Source organism: Pyxicephalus adspersus, chromosome 3 (assembly GCF_032062135.1).
Source record: "Pyxicephalus adspersus chromosome 3, UCB_Pads_2.0, whole genome shotgun sequence".
Taxonomy (NCBI): domain Eukaryota; kingdom Metazoa; phylum Chordata; class Amphibia; order Anura; family Pyxicephalidae; genus Pyxicephalus; species Pyxicephalus adspersus.
This window is the reverse complement of record NC_092860.1, coordinates 85,753,810-85,773,124: the sequence shown is the minus strand read 5'-3', so window position 1 is coordinate 85,773,124 and position 19,315 is coordinate 85,753,810. Positions and strand designations below refer to the sequence as shown.

The window sequence follows — 19,315 nt, the reverse complement described above, 5'->3', positions numbered from 1 at the left end:
TTTTTTTTAGGGCTATGGGTAATGTGTGTGCCATTAGAAAGAATGATTTTTTAGGGGAACAGTGACTTTTAATGCAGGCTCGCCAGTGTAAAGCTTCCGGAGATGCGCGGCTCCGGCCGCGAGCTTTTTCAGTTGCTAAATAGCGCGACGGCGTACGGTTTCGGATCGCGAATACGAATGCGCGAGCGATAATCCGATTCTGCTTGATGAATCAGGGGCAATCACTTAATTTCAGGGGCTCAAAAGTAATTGGACACTTGACTCAAGGGCTATTTCATGGGCTGGTTTGGACAATTCCTTTGTTATGTCATTATCAAATAGGCAGATAAAAGGCCTGGAGTTGATTTGAGGGAGGGGGGCGGGTGCTTGAATGTGGAAGATTTTGCTGTGAACAGACAACATGCGGTCAAAGGAGCTCTCCATGCAGGTTAAACAAGCCATCCTTAAGCTGCAAAAACAGAATAAATCCATCCAAGAAATTGCTACAATATTAGGAGTGGCAAAATCTACAGTTTGGTACATCATGAGAAAGAAACAAAGCACTGGTGAACTCAGCAATGCCAAAAGACCTGGACGTCCACGGAAGACAACAGTGGTGGATGATCGCAGAATCATTTCCATGGTGAAGAGAAACCCCTTCACAACAGCCAACCAAGTGAACAACACTCTCCAGGAAGTAGGCGTATCAATAGCCAAGTCTACCATAAAGAGAAGACTGCATGAAAGTAAATACAGAGGGTGCACTGCAAGGTGCAAGCCACTCATAAGCCTCAAGAATAGAAAGGCTAGATTGGACTTTGCTAAAAAAAAAAATCTAAAGAAGGAAGCACAGTTCTGGAAAAAAAATCTTTGGACAGATGAAACCAAGATTAACCTTTACCAAAATGATGGCAAGAAAAAAGTATGGAGAAGGACTGGAACAACTCATGATCCAAAGCATACCACATAATCTGTAAAACATGGCGGAGGCAGTGTGATGGCTTGGGTGTGCATGGCTGCCATTGGCACTGAGACACTAGTGTTTATCCATGATGTGACACAGCACAGAAGCAGCTGAATGAATTCTAAAGTCTTCAGCGACATACTGTCTGGTCAAATCCAACTAAATGTCGGCAAATTGATTGGGCAATGACCCAAAACATACAACCAAAGCTACTCAGGAGTTTTTTTAAAGCAAAGAAGTGGAATATTCTTGAATTGCCAAGTCAGTCACCTGATCTGATCCCAATTGAGCATGCATTTCACTTGTTGAAGACTAAACTTCCGACAGAAAGTCCCACAAACAAACAGCAACTGAAAGCCACTGCAGTAAAGGCCTGGCAGAGCATTAAAAAGGAGGAAACCCAGCATGGTGATGTCCATGAGTTCAAGTCTACAGACTGTCATTGCCAGCAAAGGGTTTTCAACCAAGGATTAGCTTTTTAAAATGTCCAATTAATTTTGAGTCCCTGAAATGAAGTGATTGTGTGTTGGGGACAATACTGTCCATAATCAACAAATAAAATATAGTTAATACTGTGTTGTTATCTTATTGCAACTAATTAAATTGTTACATTGTTTAACACCAAAAAGTGTTGTACTATGGAAATACAATACAAAATATGCTTTTGTGAGCAATGGCACTAATGCAGTACATGGGTCACAATATACACTATATTATACATTTGCAATCTGAATAATACAAATAATATGCAATATTTGCACAAAGGCCAACAGTTGTATCAGCAATAATACCAATAGTAGTTAATATGGGGCATAAATGCCTTTACTGACAAATTTCTAAGTATTATGAACTGCTGTACACTGACGATTACATTTAACATACTGTACTTGGCATGCTGTTAATTGTGTGCATAACAAATCCTTTCACTGTATACAAAGCCTACAATGTACAACACAGTAACATTTCAATGTACCAAGGTTACTCCTCTGTAAGCCACAATACAGGATCATCATATAAATAAAAGGAAAATACAAACAATATAACCTAATATGATTGCAACAAGGCCACTTTTTTGTCGCTCGCTCAAATTTTTTTTGGATTATTATTGTGTCTAGTTTAGCTGTCAGTATAGCAGGTAATGGATTTTTAATTTAGACAGAAACATGTATTACCTAATAAAATACATGTTAACCAAATAAAAATATTTATTTGAGAAATTATTGCAAATTCCCTCAAAAGATGTTTTTTTTTTTTTTTTTTTTTTTTTAAATGCTGGTATTCTGGCATTCATGAATAGACATCAGATTAAAAAGTAAGCTCTGTCCTCTAGCACATAAAGTTAGAGATCCTTTTCTTCAATCTTCATCCTAATTTTTGAATTCTCCACTTTCCATGCAATCTGTTATTGGTCCAGCACCAGGACGGCTGGGTCATTTCCAGACCCTGTCATTAATTTGTCTATCTGGCCCACCACATGCCAAATCCTGGCACCAGGAGGAAGCAATCAATTCAATTGAGGCAGACTGGTGACAAATGATCTATCAGTTTTTCTAATGATAGATTGCCCTATTACTTATCCCTATACTGATCCCTGTCTAGGTGTTCCTTTATTCTATTTCAAACCCCTATGAATACTAATGTGATAACCCCTAAATCCCTGTTTTCAATTCATGTGCATTATCTACTCAGAGCTAAGTACCTAGGTAAACTGTCCTGTTTTATTCTCCTCTGGAATATATTTAGAGGAATAAAGAAAAGTAATGTTCTTCATAAAACCCTAATGGCCACTAAGGCCTGTGAGATCTCCGGGCTTGGCCCGTCTTGTTCTGCTCTGAATCTGCCACCATTTGGGCACCTGTGCAAACTTTGCAAAGCACCACTGGGGTTGAACTCTTCTATCACCAGCCACTGAAATACTGGTGATACACTCAGGCAAAGAGAACTTCATCCAACAATTATAGAATAGTCCTTGACCCCTTTGAATTAAAGAGAGAGAGAGTTGTACATGACCATGTAATCAAGTAAGCAATTACTAACCACCAGTGCTAGGTGATTCAATTTCACTACAATTGACCATCAATGCTAGTATTGAAGGTATACTGGAGATATTGACCACTAATAGTGGGAATAAATAGCAATGTTATTAGCCATAAATAGGGTGGGTTAAATAGCACTGCAATGCATTCACTGACACAAGTGCTACTACTGTTATTACTACAGTCACTAACACTAACCATCGGGTTATTTTATTTAAACCTTAAAGGTGCTAAGGTTTATTAAAGCCCATTTATTTGGAATTGGCTGCCCAATGCTGTTTTTCTGACCTCCCTGGCGGTATTCCTGGGTGTGCCTTAAAAAAGTCTCAGTGCTCAACCCAGAAATTTTTTTAAGCTGGGTGGTAAGAAATTTTAGGCAGGTGGCAGCCCCTGTATTGTGACCCAACTGCTCACTAACAACTCAAAAACAACCGGGTGGTTACTATAATGTGCCTGGTGGTGCCCTGGCTAAAAGGGGCTGGGGAGAACACTGAAAGGAGGTTAAAGTTGTCCAAGGCTGGAGAAGATACACTTTTATCAGAGAACATGGGTGATCCAGCAAACCTTGAATGGCTTTGGTCCATGATTGAGAACATTGCCAATAATCATTCCAGGTTTGCTTTAGGGAAACACTATCCAGCCCAGATGTCGTTTAATGGAGTTTACTCTAATGTTACCACCTTCTTCATATCATGACTTACCTTTCCTGTTAAGTAATACAACAGGATAACATACTGTATGATTCCATTTAGTGTTAAATATAAACATTTAAAAAAAATGGAAATATGGATATGAAAACTAAAAAAATGTATTTTAGGATTCATTGTCAAAACGGAAAAGGTTTTCAGGAAAAGATGTCTTTTAGTCACATGATATCAAAAGCAAAATAGGTTCTGAGCACTTTATTCGTTTTATAGCAGCTAATTTAATCAGCTCAGGGCAACAAAAGAAATGTAGTCATCGCTGATTTATGAGGGTAGATAAATGCAGCCTTAGGAAAAGAAGCCATTGTATAAATTTTAAAGTAAACAATTTCTGGACATTAGACATGACAATTCAAATGGGAGCTGAAATGGTGACACATTTACTATGGAGCATACTGTCAAGTAGAAAGCATGCATGTTCCGCATGATAAAAAAAATCATACACCATTGTAACCCAACACAATAAGTATTAGGAGACTTTCAGAGCTACTATACAATGTTTCTTAGTAAATGTGGAAAGGCACTTACTTTTAAATTTGTTTTGCTATTTTTGCAAATGATGGTTATGGCTAGAAAGTGACTGTAGCTGAATCTCCCTCTTTAAAAATTGTCTCGGGTTTCCATATCTTGCAGAAAAATACTAGGGGAATTTCTACAGAAGCAAATCATTTAAAAGTTCACTTACTGTTCCCAAAAATAAAACAAAATAACTATCATTATAATTCCAGTCACTGCTTAGTATAGCATAGACTTATTTTAGCTTTAAAGACAACTGCATTGGTTTTAATTTTTTTCATGAATAAACTGCTGGCACGGACGTATATAAATAGATTTTTTCACCTAGAAATCAGCATTTCAAATCTGACCAAAGCAATTGACTTGAGCAAATATATGCAAACAATGTTGTGAAAGAAATGTAGAATGTCTTAGAACACCAAAGCTTTAATGTGTTGCAACAACTTATATGATCAAAGTTCTTTTGTTGTAGGTTTAAAAAGGACTTTTACTTTTTTTTCTTTTTTTTTTCTTTCTTTGATATATTGAAATTACCTTTCTCACAACCATCTTGCCATGTAAGCATGTCTTAATATATACCACTTAACAGATTGGAACGCATGGCAAAATCAGGTCACCTTCACAAAGGTTAAAACTCATTTTTTTCCACACTTTGTACAGTCTGGCAGCACCCAGAAGCAAATCTCATTGGCAAATTGGTCAGCCGGCCAGTCAATTGAAGATTGTGTAATGCGGAAATAGTGCTGAAAATTATGCTAGTTATTAATTGCCAATGACAGAGCCCATAGAAGTATATTCATTTTAGCTGTCTATTGAGCTATACTATAGCAGTGTACATAATTAAATGAAAAAGAACATCATTAATAAAATAAGTGGTATTGTACTGTGTGTCTTAATTAATGCACTTAGTATTTTGGACAGGGGAACCTGAAATGAATGGAACCAATTAAAAAAAAAGCTAGAAAAGGCTAGCTTAAGCCAAAGAGCTTCTAGCATTATATCATTTTATTTCTAACAGTCATGTAGGAAAATCAATTGTAACCAGGGATGACAAGAGACAGAGGTTCAAATAATGACCAATGCACATGAAACTGCTGTTTGTACAAATACCAATATCTATTTACCAACATTATGCAGTTCAGCACTGCAGATCATTTATTATCTACACTGAAAGTATCAAATATTAACCAAAGTAACATTTTAGTGGTTGTTTACTACAATGAGTAAACAGTGCTGTGTCACCCAGCTAAATAGGTATACTAGATGAGAGTGTTAAAGGCTGCCATAGGATGGACAATTATTGTTGCATGGTATGCTGGGAATAGATAACTGGCCACATTTTTGTCCCAGAGAGCATAATGCTGTGCTCCTATATATAGAAATGTATTGATCCATGCTAGGGCTGAAATGGACTTTATTGTCCAACTGAGCACACATGTCCATCTTTAAATACAAATAATTTAGAAATTGGTGGCAAATAATATGCCAAAATTATTTTTTAGGGATATCAATGTGTCATGTTAGGAAGAACAAATGCTTGTGAATGTCTCTTTTTATTCTTTCTAGTTTTTAAGAAAGCTTGTGTCTTGCATTTTTCCAGTGCCATTGTCATTACAGGTACTGTACAGTAGCATGAGGTAGTACCTGCAGCCCACTCAAGTTGCACAAGTAGTTTATATACACCATTATGGCACAATCATAAGTGCCATTGCATTACTTTATCTCAGCACAGACTCAAGGGTGTGAAGGAGATACCAGAAGACAGGTTTTTACACACAATTAGTTAGACAAAGTTAGAAAAATGGCAACCACTAAGCAGCATGACTGGTGTTTGTATCTTTGTGCAAGGAGGGAACAGGTTGAGCAATGCCAGAACTGCAGTGCTCCAAAACAGACACCATATTAGATCTATCCATCCAAAGAGAGCTAATATGGAGCCCAAATTAACTCTATCCATTTACAGATTGACTTTAGAAAAGTCAATCTGTAAATGGATAGAGAACTGGCTTGAAGACCACATCCAGAGATTTGTAATTAATGATTCATACTCTGAATGGTCTAAGGTTATTAGTGGTATACCCCAGGGTTTACTGTTTAACATTTTTATAAATGATATAGAGTTTGGGATTAAAAGTACCATTTCTGTGTTTGGAGATGACACCAAACTATGTAATGGAATTAAGTCTATACAGGATGTCTATAATCTACAAGCAGACCTGGATGTACTGTTTGATTGGGCAGCCAAGTGGCAAATTACATTTATTATAGATACATGTAAAGTTATACACTTGGGAGCTAACACTATGCATGTTTCATACTGTCAAGGGGGAATAAATTTGGGGTAGTCCGAAATGTAAAAGGATCTGGGGGTTCTGGTAGATCATAGACTTAATAGCAGCATGAAATGCCAAGCTGCAAAATCTAAAGCCAGAAAAGTACTTTCTTGTATTAAAAGAGGAAATGACTGTAGAAATGGGGACATAATCCTGCCCCTGTACAAAGCATTGGTCAGACCACATCTGGAATATGCAGTCCAGTTTTGGGCACCAGTTCACAAAAAGGACATTGTGGAATGGGATAAAGTGCAGAGAAGGGCAACTAAACTAATAAAAGCAATGGAGGAGCTCAGCTATGAGGAGAGATTAGCTGAACTGAATCTATTCACCATTGAGACGTTTAAGGGGGGATATGATCACCCTGTATAAATATATAAACGGTCCATATAGAGAACTCTCTTGCCCATTATTCACTTTGAGATCATTACAAAGAACAAGAGGACACTCTGCGTCTGGAGGAAAAGAAGTTTAAGCTCTGGATAAGGAAGGGATTCTTCACTGTAAGGTCTGTGAAAATGTGGAATCGGCTCCCTCAGGAAGTAGTTTCAGCAACTACTATAGATTGCTTTAGGAAAAATCTGGATGCTTTTCTAGTAACAGAATATAACTGAATAGTAAGGCTTTAAAGTAAATATAACAGTGACTGTTGATCCAGGGAACTCTGGATCATAAGGCAACTGATTGCCTTATGGATTTTTTTTCCTGTTAAAGCAAATTGTACCAGGGTTTTTTTTGCCTTCCTCTGGACCAAATATGTCTTATAGGGTTTTATATCTGGGATATGTTTATTTCCCTAGTGGTTGAACTTGATGTCTTTTTTAAATCTAACCTACTATGTAACTATATTGGGACCTATGCTCACAACTTGGAACTGTAAAGCATGATGGGCATTTATCAGGGAACACCAGAATTGCCAGGTTCTTGATTGGCACCCTGATCTTTTTACAGATAAGAGCAGGGTAACACACTGTGGTGAACAAAATGTTGCAGTCAGCATGCACAGTTTGGAAGTGAGTGAGTGTTGGTATGGAGAGAGGGCATACACTTAGAAAGCTGCACAGACATCCATATGATAACTAATGGAACCCCGGCCGCTGCTGAAATCCTCATTCACATTTTTCCAGACCACACTCTGATGCAATGGGCAAAAATTCCTTCTAATGCAGGACTTTTCCTTATTTTTTTGAGCAAAGTAGACCGTTTATTTACCCATACAAACATGCCATCCTGTGTATGTACAGCTAGCCTATTTCTTCTTAAAGAGATTTAGCAGTGTGTATATACTAGAACAGCTCAAGAAATGGGAAGAACTGAATATAATGGGAGTAGGAGTCAGCAAAGGCTGGAAAAAATGTGTGCTCAGAAACATGGTGGGTGGAAAAGGGAATATAACTATTTAAAACATATTTTTTAAACATATTTGTTACATAGATGGTATCTTAGTATCTGCCTTAGCAGCAACAAAACACCCCATGATTCAAGAGGATATAGCAAAACAACTACATTTTATTTAACTGTATATGTACATAGAAATGTGAGGAGAAATAGGGAAGTGCGAGCATAAAGTGAGCTTAGTGAAATAACTTAATATAGAAATTGAAGCAAAGTAATATTTAACTGAATCATTATGTATATATCATGCATCAAAATTGTTTTTACATTCCAAAGACATTTTTAGAAATATTCCAAATACTTTATCTCTGTTTTTTAGAGTTGAAAAACAAAGCATACTGTGCTATGTCCTTTCAGCTTTTTGTTTTACAAAGTTCATCTGTAAAGGAAATGTATTATGGGCTTTAACCTCTAGCCAATAGGTCCATGCCCATGCCTTAGTAACCAGCCAAAAGGTGTATATGTGCCATGTGTATACTAATTATCATTCAAATTGACATCTAACTGTCCATATATAGTATAGCATTCGCCCTTCAATTGCACTTTTGTCCATTACTGAATTAACATTAACAGAGAATTGCTTTTTATGTAGTGCATGTCTCAGTACATTCACCAATTTCTAATTTAAAGTACATTCGCCTATTTCAATTCACACAAACAGAATATTACAGAACAAGTAAACAAGCATTAATTCACTATGCAAATTGTTTATATATACCCCAGTGTTTAGACAAGGTTTCTGGTACAGAAACAACAAGAGAAAAATATTCACTGTGTCATTAATTATATTGTGATTTTACTTTGGAAACACTTGCCAAAGATAGAATGCCAACTATAGAACAAAAATACACTCCCACTTCCCACTCATCGCTCAGCGATGTCTTTAACTAATGAAACACTATAACATAGAAAATGGTTGATGTTTGGCTAGAAGCATAGAAACATAGGTTTTACTTTTTGCTTATTGTCTTTTTTAGTTACAATAAATATATATTAAAGATAATTTCCAATTTTAGTTCCAAAAAGGATCAGGAGGGAAAAGTGATACAAGTGTGTTAACATGAAACTAAACTCTTTACACTCCCTTGCCCTCCAGCAATATAGGTTCCTTTGCTGCTGCTTCCATATATTATGGACAGCCTATGTAATATCTATACTGAGGACTTAAGCAAATCCTTTTTCAGTGCCAGATATATTCCATAACTGTTCTGCAGCCAATTTTGTCGGAAATCCTTTTTTTGTTTTATGTTGTCTTCCAAACTCTTAATTGACCCTAGTGAGGTTTTTCTATTGAAACATCTACTTGCAAGGGCCTGTAAAAAAGGAAAAGATCAAAGGACCATGTGTCGCCATAACTTTCCCTTTAGAAAGTTGTCAGCCCAGAGCAAACGCATACCTAGTCTGTAAACTTTAACATAACTTGCCAGATAAATTTCACAAGTACTTTTTTCACAGCTGGGAAACAAAGGAAACAATGTCACTGCCACTTTGTGCATCATTTAGCAAGATATTTATTAAAGAACATTACATCGTTGACATACTTCTGGAATCCCACATCTCCCACTAAATTAATATATACAAGAATTTGAAAGATGAACAAGCATATTTATTTAAAGCATTGTGCTGCTAGAGATTACTACTCTTTATCAAGATATGTATTTTGTGTCAAGAGATTTAAAGCAACAAAGCCAGACATGTGCTCTACTATCTATTGTGTGCCGAATTCTGTCTGACAGAAGATGGCAATAAAAGCTATTTAATCACTGCAAATTATGTGCAGCACATTCTTTTTGTGCATTTTTATCTACAATATGAATATGTGCATAAGTAGATGCATTCCCATCTCTTGCATCAACTTCTACAGCAAAAAATGACTAGGGCATAGGAATGTGATTATATCCTTGGATCTTCATTGTATTGCAATTACTTTATTGCGGTCACAGTATGATAATGCCACATGCATGTACAATGAGCCACTGCATAATTATTTATGTATTTTTTTTACAAACACTGCAGAAACCCATTCATTTATTGATACACAACAGGGGTTGTGGCTCCATAAAATGCCAAGATAATGCACAACTGCATCTACATGCCTAACACATGTGAAAATCCTTTCAATGGGGGTGAGCATGGCCAGTGCGACAATGTTTCAATGGTCTCATAAAGTTAGGGTTAAGCAGCTATACCAATTTCTAAATAGTATTATAGTTGTTGTATTAGACAAAAAATGTGTAAGAGTTGTAAATCATGTGAAATAAGGATAACTATAACAGGGTTATAGTTTCTGAAAAAACTTAAATGGAACAAAAGGGTTCATGTGATTGTACCAAAAGAGATGCACTTAGATTGCTTATAATTAAAGCAACTATAGTTTCGCATTGACTTGTTTTTTTGTTTTTTTTTATCTCAGAAACATATCAAACTACATCTTCAGCTTCAAATATATAAGTTACCTCCAAAATTTTACTCATTGTTCCCCCACTCTAGGTCTATACTGGGTTGTGCCAGGAGAAGGGTCGGCTCCACACACAATTTTTTGGCCAAAAACACCTCTTATATTTTATTAAAAACACATTTTATATTTTATGCTTACTTCCACTTTAAAGTAATGAATCTTTTACAGAATGACTGACTTGTTTGTGTAATAAAAGGCAAAACTACTCCCAGGTTTTATTTGCTGTCCGAGTCTTCATTAGGGAGATGCACTTGCTGAAACCGTCCTGATCACCAATGTCAACGGAAAAAAAGGTAAGGCTGCATCTAAAATTTTGATTTTCCAATGGAGACACACAATGGGAATAGATCATCTCACATCATAGGAGGAAAATCTAAGAGCAAAATGATTGCCTGAAAACAATATTTTTAAATATATTTACATATATTGCTGAAGTTTACAGAGATCCAGTCTCCAAGGATATACACCTATTTACACATAATCTTTTTAATATGTATATTTAGAATAGAGCTTAAAAACAACATTAGATATAATGTCTAAAGGCAATACAAACAGGTATAAACATAAAGTGTAAAGTGTACAATTTAATTGGATCTCGTCTGTCACATTCAAAGTTTGTTTCATTGTGTTGTTTACTTACTGAAATATAGATAGATTTTTGTATCAATTAGATGAAGAAAGATACTGTATAGTGCATAATTGGTCATCTAAATATAATCAAAGCAAAGTGCAATCAGGATAAGAAGGATGTATGTTTAGCAAGCAATCAGGCAAAATCAACACCACTTCTATGTACAATTTTAAACAGCAATCACACTACTAAAATTACATATTACGCTATAACTAAGTGAGCACACTGCCAATGAAAAAAAAAATATCAATATAAAGTATTGATATTTTTTTATCAATATATATATATATATATATCGTAGGGGACTGCCATAAACAGACCAGTTAATAAATATGTAGTTGGTACTGGGCCCCTCAAGCACCACTGACCCTTTTAAAGGTTGCATGTTCTGCTACAGCAATAGCTATGCCCTTGCTTGGCATATGTTATGAATTCTTTGTGCTAATCCAAAGAGACACGTGTGCCCAACATGCTACCATTGCTTATATGGTTCCATTTTGTCTCAGTGACAAATAGGTGCCATTTTGAAATTAGTCAACCTGCACTCTGTTGTCTATTTGATAAGTTGGCCTCAGGGACTTGCATAGTATTAGTGTTACACATCATAGATAATTTCCAACACTGTTTTCAATCTTTTTTCCCGGAGCCCTAGCTACATTGCATGGCATGCGGACATTAATCACGAACTTGCCCTTTTTCAGTCATGAAGTTTAATGGAAGTCAAGGTAACCTGCTCATAGCTTCCTGATGCATTTATCAAGGCTAGGTACACAACCACAATTTATAGAAGGAATTTTTTATAACACATTACATACTGCCTGACATCCTTTGCACAGGGTGAAGCAGAATGGATTTGTGGGATTGAAATGAAATGAAACTCTTGACCCAGACAATGTGACTCTCCAATAAACATACAATTATGTAATGTTTATTTTTCAAATTGTTTTAATCATGAAAAATTGTTACTTTGATTGCGTAGCCATGATATGAAAAAAAGCAGCACAGAAAAAAAAATGCTATATTGTGAAATTTGATGAGGCAAAGAACATCTTTAGACAACTAAAAAAACAGTGCTGATATTTATATATGTCTTAAAGTAGATGTGAAGGCTATGTCAAAACAATGACAATTCAAATTAACAAACAAAATAATATATAATGAATAAATAATATAATATATGCTATAGTATATTATTTAATTACATAAATATATTAATATTAAGAGATACCTTGTTCTTTATGCTTATTAATGTTATTCACTTTACCACAATCACTTGCTGTATAAATAATACAGGTCTGGTGATATTCATGGTAAAAGTGAAGCACTTGAATTGTAGCTGGAAGTATAGGAGCAGGAAAAAAATCTGTACAGAATACCAGTGCATGCTTGTCCAAAGTACTGAGAGTCTGCATTGCTTCTGAAGAAGTTTCCAGATGCTGAAAATGCTAGGGGTATATCATTTTCAATTATGTATGAATAATGTTGTCAGTACAACAATAAAACTCAAACACTTCATACTCAACTGGATAGTTTAGGTAGATTTTAATATTACATAGATCTAAAATTGATGGCACAGACATTGCATGGTCAAAGTAAGGTGATTTTTCTTCCCTTTGGGTCGGTGATTGAAAACCCTGTATCATAAAAGCTAATTTTAGGTGGTTCGTAGAACTGAAAAAGTATTTCATAAGGTTTAAGTTCACAAGGGAACTCAATGGTGTTGTGATTTCTAAATTATTTGAATAAAAATGTATTCTAACCTATATCTTTACAATTCACTAATCTCTAACATTAAGTGACTTTTAATAGCATGTCTTTTTTTCTGTAATTTTAAAGGTAGGTGACTTTTCCACACTGTGAGCCTACAACAAAGCTTACCAAGAAGTACTGTAACAATGAAAGAGTCACTAAACAGTATGCAGAATGGTCAAATAGTTAACCTAAACTGGAACAGGAATAATGTGGAAGTAATATAACCAAAAAGTCAGTATCTTGTGATGAATACCCTAGACACTGCATTCAATTCACCCCTTGTGCAAAAAGAATTTAAATCTTTATTCACATGTAACATTTTCTTACACCTTTTATAATTAAATGGTAACTGATATTTAAAAAGGTAAAAATGAGGTTTAGATCAGTGCTTTAATAAAGACAATAAAAAGTACAATATTATAAACTATTATAATTTGCCATATTCATAGGTTCTCCTGTTTGTGGACCCTACGGAATAAGTCACTTTGGTTTACTTGTGGAAGTATTAAGTATACCCTGTATAGGACCTTGTGTCAGAGGTAATGTAGCGTTAATGACCTTTTCCTTTTTTCCTCATGACAGGGGTCAGGCCTAGTAGATTGGCACCTAGTATTGCATCCAGGAACTAGGGAGAGTTCACGCTTCGTCATACCCAGAAAGACCAGATATTTCTCAGCATACCCAAAAACGAGTGGAAGGTAAGTAGAGCTATCAGAGCTTGGTGAGAAGCCCTAACAAGAGAAGCTGTCACCTAGCCCTGAATTGGGCAAAAAGGTACTCCTGTTAGGGCATCATCTTGGAGTTACAAGGTAATTGCAGCCTGCCCTATACTTCTTTCACCATTGGAGGACTTGAAAGACTATAACAAATTGTAAAATTTGTATGACAAAAGTCACTTATATAAGAAATTAAATTGCAAAGAAAGGTAAAAAAAACAAAAAAAAAACTGGCTGACAATTCAAGGCAGTGAGTTCTTTGTATTGTAGCACTGACATGATTTCATATTCTTCAATTTCTGCTTCATTCTTTATTTTATTAAGCATGTAAACAACTTGGCTCCACATTTTCATTTCCCATCAAGAGATGTCAATCTGACAATATGGTTATCTATGTTCTTGCTCTGAGAAGGTCCGCAGAAACATTACCATAGCAACCCAATTGTAGGCCTTGAAAATTTGTTCTTAGCAGAGCAATGTTGCTAGAAAATTCAACAGGTCAAATCCACAAGTGTTTTATCATCTCTGAGTTGTAGTTTGTTTTAATATAGTGCTACAGTATAACAAATATTTTCTTCATTTAGCCCACATTTTTAATCACCACCTACAGGCTTCAACAGTTGAGATGAGGGGGGATACGGGGGTCTGTGCTTGCATGTGCATTTAAATACCCTCATCTACTTTATAGCTTCAGCATTTTTATTTACAGAATATCCCCCTAAGACACCGACAGTCCTTTATTTCCAATTAAATACACAATGGGCTTTATTTATAAAACAGGGAACCAGACATTTCCTGTTTCAGGTACATGTGTTTCAAGGTCAGTAATTGATTCCCACCAGGGTATTTTTGAATGGATGTCATATTTCCAGTTTCAAAAAATAGAGTCCAATGAGTACTTTAAGGACATAGGACACATTTCATGCATTTACAGGCACTTACTGTAGCCATAAAAAAAATATAAGAAAATATATAAAATGTATAATTTATAATAAAATATATAAAAACACGATTAAATTGGAACTCCTATGCCAGGGGTTTTGCCTACTCTACCCAAAACTCAAAAGGCTGATGAAAGAATTCTTACACATATACTTTAACAAGACTTGTTCATTTAAAAAATCATTTAATGATAGCCCAAAGTCTTTTTTTACTGCTTACTTTTTCATAGTATATATTTTTATGTATATATATAATTAAAAAAAAGACCGTGCACCACTAAACAAACAGCAGGTGGCTTGTTGCACTTTGCCCACCAATATTGCATTATTCGTGTTTTTTTTTTTCTCAATATGTAGTTGAAGTAAGCTATTTTAAACAGGGTTTACTTATGTTATTTATTATTTCCTTCTAATTTTTGTAGAATTAACGCTTGTTATAGAATTAGCACTTTTTATTCACAAAGTCTGTTAATTTATTACTACTAGAGTTTAGTTAAAGAACAAATAAATTATTCATATATAGGAAAAGCAAATGTGCTGGGAAGATTGGAATTTGGAAAAAAAAGTGATATAGGAATCTTTTTTGCTGGTCTTAATGTACTTAGTTAATTGTAGCAAAGTAGGGATTTTGGGCAGAAGAGACTTTGCATGGACAAACATTTTCCCCTCTTCTGTCATGCAAAACACAGCATATGCGTATGTAATCTATAACAAGACAATAATCAGTAATCAATGGTGTATAGTCCTGGAATTATACGATGGCTGGATAGGATAGGGTAGTGATAGGATTATGTAACTCCACCTCCGATACATCATTATTAGGTCAAAGCATGGAATCTTCTAGCCAGGATGGACAAAAGGTAGAGTGACTATGCATTCTAGCACATAATGACAAGAGCTGTTGATCTCAGCTGCTCTACAGTTCTGCCATAACGGAAAACTAAACTCTGTTATACTCACCTGCCACATTCTGCCTTGGGCGCCACCAAATTCTTCTTTCTCCTCTTCCTTGTTGCAATATTTGGCCATCCTAAGTGGATGATTCGGGATGAATTAACTTCCACACCAGTGCGAGGAGGTTAATTCAGTTCCAGCAACCGCAAAGTAAGATGAAAGCTGAAGCAAGTAGTTAAGCAAGTAAAAATGTTTATTTCAGAAGGGACATTACCTGTTCCTTTCTGAAATAAAGTTATGCCTGATCACAAAAACTTTAGTTCTGCATTAAGGCAGGGAACAATTAATTTCTCATGCATAGGTCATTGCTGAACTAGTGCACTAGTCAATTCTGAAATCTGGTGATCTGGAAACCACATTTGTTTCCAATGTAAGATATACATTCCTAAACATATCCACTACACAACCTTATCTAAGTAAGCTGCCAATCAGAATCAAATTAGTCATTCAGAATTTGATAGTGATACAACAGAGAGAAAGAAAAAGTTACTCATCATAGACAGAAACAATTTACCTAAAGGTGCTCCCGAGAAATAATAAAGAACTCACATTAAGCAAATTGGATGAATTTTAGCACACTTGCAATGTTTCTTAGACAGTAAAACCAAATAATGTATTGATTTTTACTAGCATATTGTGTTAAAAAGAAAAAAAAAAAAACAAGGTTGAGCTGCTAAACCCAGGCTTTAGAAATTTTAGAAATTGGTATATACAAAAAAGGATAAATATATAGTAAATATATATTAAGGAAACAAAGTTAATGCAAAATTAACTTGCATGTTGGAGAACACAGCTAGCTTTTTATCCTGTACCCCCCTTCCAAAAAAAGTATCATTGCTTTATATTTCACAGCTAGCTGCCTACGACAAAGATACATAAATATCAAATTTCTGTTGCAACTCTTACATAGATATAAATTTAAGTACCAGCTTTATCTGATAAAACTTTTTTGTTATAGTGGTCCTTGAAGTAACCTGTTCCCCCAATCTTCTCTATCTCAATTTTCCTCCATCATCAACAATCTCTAGAACAGATGCTGATGTAACGGCAATATATTATGAACTCTGGAGACCAGACAGAATACTTTGTGCTTGATATATAACTGCAGAATACTGAGATTACAATTACAGAAAAAAAGACAGATAAGGTGAGGAAGTGCAATACATTTTAGCCTGTTTTTCAAGTAGTAAATTAACAGACGAATTTATCAAAGGAGCAAAATTGTATTGGATCCAATTTGACGCGTGGATTTTTGTAGTATCCTAATCCAAATAAATCTTTATAAATAAAAGAATATTATAGTGCCTATTTTACTGTTGACTTACAAATAACAAAAATTAATATTTTTTCTCTGCAAAGAATTCAGCATATTTCTGTTTCCCCTCCTAAAGTGCCCACCATAGAACTATAGTAACACGCTAAAACATACTTCATGAGGCTTGGACAGCATAGTATATTGGAGACGTGTAGGATTTATGGATTATGCATACAAAGGATAAAGCTATAAAACAGGGAAAGAAAACCAAAAAGACGGCACCCGTCAAGAGTGATTTCACTGTATAGAAAAGTATGGGGAAGTAACATTATAATATATAAAAATTATTTCTGGCCTTTAATGCTTTGCTTTTTGGGTTCTTCACCAAGAACAAACATGCATCATAATCAGTCATAATTAAAACTTCTTACCTTTCTCTTGGTAAGAAAGTAACAAGACTTTTAGGTAGCAAAAACACTGCTTTGACAGAATATGTAAGTTATAAGTATATGAAAAGTGAGTTTAGCTTGTATGAATGAAAAGAGGCAACAGAGGGTAATGAAATGAAAATGTTTGCCCCTTCTCAAATACATACATCCTTTGTACCTTGATTAAAAATATTTTTGCCACAGCAAAGATGACTACCAATTAACATACAAAACCTCCTGTCCCTGGTCCCGAACTTGAACAGTATTTACCAACCATTAAACAATAACTATGGAAAGAAATTACAAATATTATATATTAATATTATCTGTCAATGTGCACAAACTTGTTTTTCTGAGCTTCCATGTAACATTTATATTTTATTACAGTTTTATTATTGATCCTGCCTGTGCATTTTTTTTAATTTCCTATACAGGCTGACGATGCTGTCCAGTTTGCAGTGAAAATGCTCAACAGCTTTGTCACCCTGTGGACAAATTAGTCTTAGATGGACATGTAGCTTTGTAGCTTTAGATGAGTAAGCACCAAATAAATTAAGGCGCAACTCCCGCTAACATTTTCTAACCAGTCACAGAAATAGGCTTTTTACTGTTAATAAAGGTCAAAAACAATAAACGAAAAGTTGTCTTTTTTAAGTATCTCCAGCAGGTTTCTTTAGTCTGTTGCTGACCAGAACAATTCCTTGAATAATCTACATGAAATATAAACTTTTATTCAGAAAACTCTCACCAGGTAAAGATTTAAAGTATTAATACCCACCCTATCGATGAGATTTCCTTGTACTTCCTTTCCTAAAATTGCAAATGGCAATAAGTCAGAAAAAAAAGAAACCCCAGAACAGGTGTCCCACATCTGAGGATTTTCCTCACCTATTCCTCTCACTTTCTGTCAATGTTTACCAGGGCAAATACAGAGGATGAACCTCCCCTATAGGGACACAGACAGAAATAAAGATGTACAAAAGGACCCTTCTCTACTCCATCAAAACTAAAAAAAAGCTTTTACATATAATTTAAGCAGAGTAAATATGTTAATGTAAACTTATGTATAAAATGACATTCTTCTATAAATAATCAGTATCTCTATAAAAAAAAAACACTTTAAAAAATATAGCCTTAATAAATATCCATCCCTTTCCTTACTGAAATTGTTTAAAAAAGAAACATCATCAATTATTTCACATCTCATCTTATTTTGTCCTAACAATGTTCACATTTTCTTTGCCTATAACCAGAATATATGATGTGATCTTTTGCTATGGACAGCCGTTGTTTTTTTTATCTGTTGACATTCTCAAGCTGTTTGTGCTCACAGTTTGGATTGATCAGATGACTAAAAGAAATGAAATGAAATGACCATTCATGACTAAAAGAAGCAGGGATGTGATGTCAACCGGGCTATACTTTGTTGTTGAATAGGGCTTCAAGAGAGCAGAAAAGAGTTGTGGATGCTGGAAAATGTATAAACTGTAGTGTACATTCACAAGATTAGCAAAAGGCAATAGAAGAACTTTGTTGCCACCTAAGGCCTATCAAAGCAGCAATAACTCACCTTTTAGAATAAAGGGGTTTTCTCCCTGGTTAGTCATTTGAGATGTATCTTCCCTTGCTAGAATGTGACTTTTTGCAAAATTCTTGACCAACAATTGAACAACCACATCATGATAAATGGCTCTGTCAACTTGGTGTCTGGCATAAAACTCATATAACATGCCAGTGGGCATGATATGTGATATGGTACAAAACATCAACTGAAACCTGATTATCGTCCTTATCAAAACCTAAATGTTATTTTTGGGTAAACTTTTATTATAATATAACAATTTAAATAACTGACACCTACCTTTTTGATGTCTCACACATTTTGGGCTCCTCTGTAGGTTTATTCTGTTCACTTGGATCTTCCGCATGGGAAAATACCACTGCTGAGCATGACACTATAGACTGGTAGGAATCTTCTCGACATACTGCAGCGATAAAGAGTTATGGTAAAATATTAATAAGTGTTTTTTCAAGTTCATATGATATAGCACATGGATAATATATCCCACATTGTGCATTATGAAAAGCTTAGAGGTCATTGCAGACTTAAACAAGTTTGTAAGTGAGGGATGATGGAATATTCATCAGAGAACATTAGAATAATCATAAATAATATACAATACATAGCATAATATGCCTTATAATGAACCATAATTCATGTGCTCCCATTAATGAATCTGACTTATTGTTTTC

At 35.1% G+C, this 19,315-nt stretch overlaps 1 protein-coding gene across 1 annotated transcript in view; it reads right to left on the bottom strand.

Annotated features, from left to right (window-relative positions):
* The window catches only part of CCSER1 (coiled-coil serine rich protein 1), a 463,885-nt gene that overhangs the window by 266,491 nt on the left and 178,079 nt on the right, over positions 1-19,315 (bottom strand). The window contains exon 5 of the mRNA XM_072405567.1: positions 18,924-19,047. Coding sequence (XP_072261668.1) covers positions 18,924-19,047 — 124 coding nt within the window. The remainder of the gene's footprint in view (positions 1-18,923; positions 19,048-19,315) is intronic.